Below are 4,271 nucleotides of genomic sequence, written 5' to 3'. Positions count from 1 at the left end.
TACAATAAGTCCAAAATATAATCATCAAATGATTGGCTCTAGGGCTCTAACTAACACTTACACTCTTTGGAAGAGATAAATGATGAAAATTTTCTCTAGCAAAATGACCCTTGTAGGAAGAAGATAAGTACTTAATAAAATATTTTATATCCATTAAAACTCAAACTCAAACTCAAACTCGTGTAATCATTTATGTGTCAATTCGTGAGATAATAATTCATTATAAAATGAATATTGCAAACCCGGAGCATCTTTATTCTATTAAAAAAGGTTAATCAGATCAGATAATATCGAACATAAAATTTGGTCTTATACGAAAATTTTCTGCCCGTCATTAGGATAAATAAAAAAAGTGCACATCGAGACCGATCTTACAGCCAGCATTTTCATATCCACTACCCATTAAGAAAAAAAATTATCAATAATATGCCACAGTTGAATCTTGAACTCTAGATCCCTAATCTATCACTGGAGGATCTAATCATGACACCCTATCCCAAGGCATCTTTACTCTGTCTAGCGTGGCAAAAGGCAATTCGCTCACCTTAGCACTCCTGCTAACCCGTCTCTTGGCCAATACAAAGAAAATAAATTACGGATGACTATTAGTCATTAATACAATGACTAAAGTATGAAAGAAGACATATTCGAACGCGTCGAATTTTAATCTTATGACCCATTATAATAACACCCCATACCTTATTCTATCTAGAGTTATACATAGGGGGTGTAATCGAATTGAATCGAACTCTTGAATATTTGAATTTGGCTCTTTATAATCGAGCCGAGCTCGAACTTTATTTAACAAATATATTCATAGCATACGAGCTTATTCGAATTTTATTGAACTAAAACGAATTTAATAAATATAAATTATAAATTTAAATATTCATTAAAAATTAAATTATATATTTTAAAAAATTATAATATTTTTTTATTAAAATTTAAAATTTTATTCTAATAAATAAATTTAATATATTTATCTATATTTTTTATAAGTCAAATATAAAATCTATAAATTTAATATCATAATTATTATTTTTTTCATTTAAAAATTAATTTATGAATTTACTAATGAACAATATTCATTTACTATTATTTTTTTCATTTAAAAATGAATTCATGAATTTACTAACGAATAATATTCATGAGCAAATGAGTAAATCAAGTATTGTAAAACTTAAGCTTAAATTATTATCTAATTAGACTCATTAAATAAATTCAAATGAATTTTTATCGAATATGTTACAAGAATATCTTATAAATAGCTGGTTAATTTACACCTCTCTAGTTATACGGAATCTAGTATTTACCTTAATTTCTGCGGTTATGAGATCGATATCTACCGATGCGGACGAGGCAGCGAATATAGAAATTAAGAGGTGGTGGCCCATCTCTACTTTTCTTAGGGCCCACCAACTGACTCCTTGCCAGGCCCCGCTTGACCCCTTTTTCCCGATTCGTCAATCACCTTTCTCCGCGTGTCTGGGCCCCGCAAACTCTCCCGGCCATGCATATAGATACATTCACCGAGCGAGCAGCAATCGCGGCGGCCCACCAATATCAATCATCGGCGATGGACGCCCACGGCGGCAACTCAGCGGCGGGCATCCGGATCGGGGGAGGGTCGGCGTGGGATGTTTGGGAGCTCGGTAACTGGCCGTCTTCGTCTCACGTCATCTCTTCCACTTCCTACCCTCCCCCTCCTCCCTCTTCCTTCAACAACCACCATCGCGGCCACCACCACCACCACCACCATCTCCCGCCGACGATCGCCGGGAGCAGCAGCAGCAGCTGGGTCCCGAATTTCGACCACCAGCACCTCCACCACCTCACTTGCCTCAAGCTCGGCAAGCGGCACCTCCACGGCAGCGAGGAGACCGGCTCCGCCGCCGCAAAGCGGTCGGCGTCGGCGGCGCCGAGGTGTCAGGTGGACGGGTGCGGCAAGGCGCTAGTGGAGGAGAAGGAGTACCACAAGCGGCACAAGGTGTGCGAGCCGCACTCCAAGGCGGTCAAGGTCGTCGTCCTCGGCCTCGACCAGCGCTTCTGTCAGCAATGTAGCAGGTGCCCATTTCCCCCACCGCCGTTAAAACTCTCTCCATCGCCCCCGTCGGAAACTCAAAAAGCTTACAAATGAAAATCACAGGTTTCACGCGATAGCAGAGTTCGACGAAGCCAAGAGGAGCTGCCGCCGCCGGCTGGCGGGGCACAACGAGAGGCGGAGAAAGGGCAACAACGCGGCGGAGTCCGTCGCCAGAGCCCCTGCTTTAGGTACCACTCTTTTCCTCTGTGTCCGTTCCTTTTCGCTGCATGTTCTAGAAAATCCACAATTTTGCCATTACTAGATAGCATGCCAGACCAGTACAACTGTACAAGCCATAAGAGTTTTAGATGGTTTAATTTTTCAAACTTTTTTTTTTGAGAAAATTGATAAACTATTCTCTCCATGCCTTCAACTACACGATGCTTCAATGTAACTTCCTAAACTGTGTGTGGGAAATGATAAAGCTGAAGAGAGAGAGAGAGAGAGAGAGAGAGGGGATGGAACATAAAGTGTGCAGGAATTTTGAAAGTGAAGTGATTTTGAGTGGACAAGCTGTGTGTTGTGCGGTAGAGTGCACCCTTCAGAGCAGGGAACAGATCTAGAGGTAGGTTTTAGGGTTTGGAATGCAAGTTGGGAGAGAAAGGCAGTGAGTGAGGTGAGTGGTTTTTGTCAACACTGTCAAATCTGTAGCAGTGTTAAAGTGTCAGCATGGGGTGGCTTGCTGCCTCTTTTCGTGGATTGGACTTTTGAATTGGCCTGTTGGTTGGTGAATCATCATCACAAGCTCTTGTTAGCTTTGATGGTGTGGTTGGTTCATTGATTGTTCAGCAAAGTTTGATGGAGTAGTTTCCTGGTTTTTGTCGACAATAACTAAACTAGTTTGAATTGAGTTGATCACTGGATTGGCTATTCTCCGAGTACATAGTGGTATTGCCAGAACATGATGAAACAATGGTGAAAAGCTGGGCTTCTTGAGAGCTTGCAGGTCTTTATCAATTCTGAAGGAAAAAAAAACACTGCACAATGAAGATGAAATTAGGCTGATTGCCTAATTTCAGTTTAGATTTAACTTACTCATGAGTTCAGACATCTATATGAAATCAATAGACCAAAATGATGCAAATCTAAAATTTCAGAAATAATGACTAGAAGATTGCAAGAAAAGATAGTGACTAAAAGATTGCACTTCGAATTAATGATAGTAGAAATCATCTTTTATTGTAGTGGAAACTAGGTTAAGAGCATATCATAAAGCAGAATTCACAACTAAGTAAATTATTATTGGCATTAAGGAACTTGTACATATAGCAAGCGAAGGTTTCCATTTGAAATATTCATGCCAGAAATAATCTTTTATGATAGTTGGAACTAAGTTCACAGAGTTGAATTACTAATCATCTACTAACTACTGCAAAACACTGGACTAATAATTATTAGAACACATCAAAGAAGTGAACTCACAAGTCTGGGAAACGGTTGGGCATTTGTATTGTCTCATGATCATTCTCTCATTGTATTTGCAGAAAGAGCAGTGACCAGAGGCATGATCCCCTACTTATCAGCTTCACCGGGTTGTGCTCTCTCTCTTCTGTCATCCAAGGCTTCTCCTTGGATTTGCTCTGCCTCAGAGTTCTCCTCCAGATCGAGTGCCGCCCTCAATGAGCTCATTGCTGAGAACCGGGCAGCCATTCTTGCTCGGCAACTATTCTTAGATCACAAGGAATGCCACCACTCTAGCTCTTCCCTGTGGCTTCACCAACAGCAGCAAGCAATACAAGAAGCAGCAGTACCATGTTTTCCGGGTGGCTGCAGTCGCTTGCCAGAGATCGCCAGGAGTCACTTGACACTCGACCTGATGCAGATGCCTAGCTCTTTTGAGGTTTCTGAGAGGAGCAAGTCTAAGGGTGAGGAAGAAGAGTGCTCGGAGATTTGGAAGTCTTTAGCAGGAAGCAATGTGGTATGATCATGTCCGGAATCCTTATGAACCAATGCACTATTGGTCTTAGATTCGATTCACTTTTAGGCTATACTTTTCTGAGTGCCCGACTGGTGAGACATAATTGGTGGATGATCATTTTTGCAAAAGTTGTCAAAGTCTTCTTAGCTAGACTATTCGTTGATCAGTAACCTCTCAAATTAGTCCACTGCCTGATGAGTTATCCCGTCTAAAACGGTTAAATGAAGCTACAGTCAAATACATCTCTAAGGTCTTAGGAAATTATCATAT

At 40.7% G+C, this 4,271-nt stretch overlaps 1 protein-coding gene across 1 annotated transcript; it reads left to right on the top strand.

Moving 5' to 3' along the window:
* Positions 1-1,527: 1,527 nt before the first annotated feature.
* Positions 1,528-4,049, top strand: LOC122045940 (squamosa promoter-binding-like protein 7). The gene is made up of 3 exons (XM_042606379.1): positions 1,528-2,064; positions 2,147-2,271; positions 3,568-4,049. Exons 1-3 carry the CDS (start codon positions 1,577-1,579, stop codon positions 4,005-4,007), a joined length of 1,053 nt encoding a protein of 350 aa, XP_042462313.1. The 5' UTR covers positions 1,528-1,576; the 3' UTR covers positions 4,008-4,049.
* Positions 4,050-4,271: the final 222 nt, after the last annotated feature.

This window comes from Zingiber officinale, chromosome 2B (assembly GCF_018446385.1).
Source record: "Zingiber officinale cultivar Zhangliang chromosome 2B, Zo_v1.1, whole genome shotgun sequence".
In the NCBI taxonomy this organism is placed as follows: Eukaryota; Viridiplantae; Streptophyta; class Magnoliopsida; order Zingiberales; family Zingiberaceae; genus Zingiber; species Zingiber officinale.
Note: the sequence above shows the minus strand (reverse complement) of the source record. Positions and strands in the feature narration are given on the sequence as shown.

Excerpts from the sequence above, each read along its gene's own strand:
- LOC122045940 (XM_042606379.1), top strand. The coding sequence starts at position 1,577 with ATGGACGCCCACGGCGGCAACTCAGCGGCGGGCATCCGGATCGGGGGA. Across the intron at positions 2,065-2,146 it reads TTCTGTCAGCAATGTAGCAG|GTTTCACGCGATAGCAGAGT; the intron begins GTGCCCATTTCC and ends TGAAAATCACAG. Across the intron at positions 2,272-3,567 it reads CGCCAGAGCCCCTGCTTTAG|AAAGAGCAGTGACCAGAGGC; the intron begins GTACCACTCTTT and ends TTGTATTTGCAG.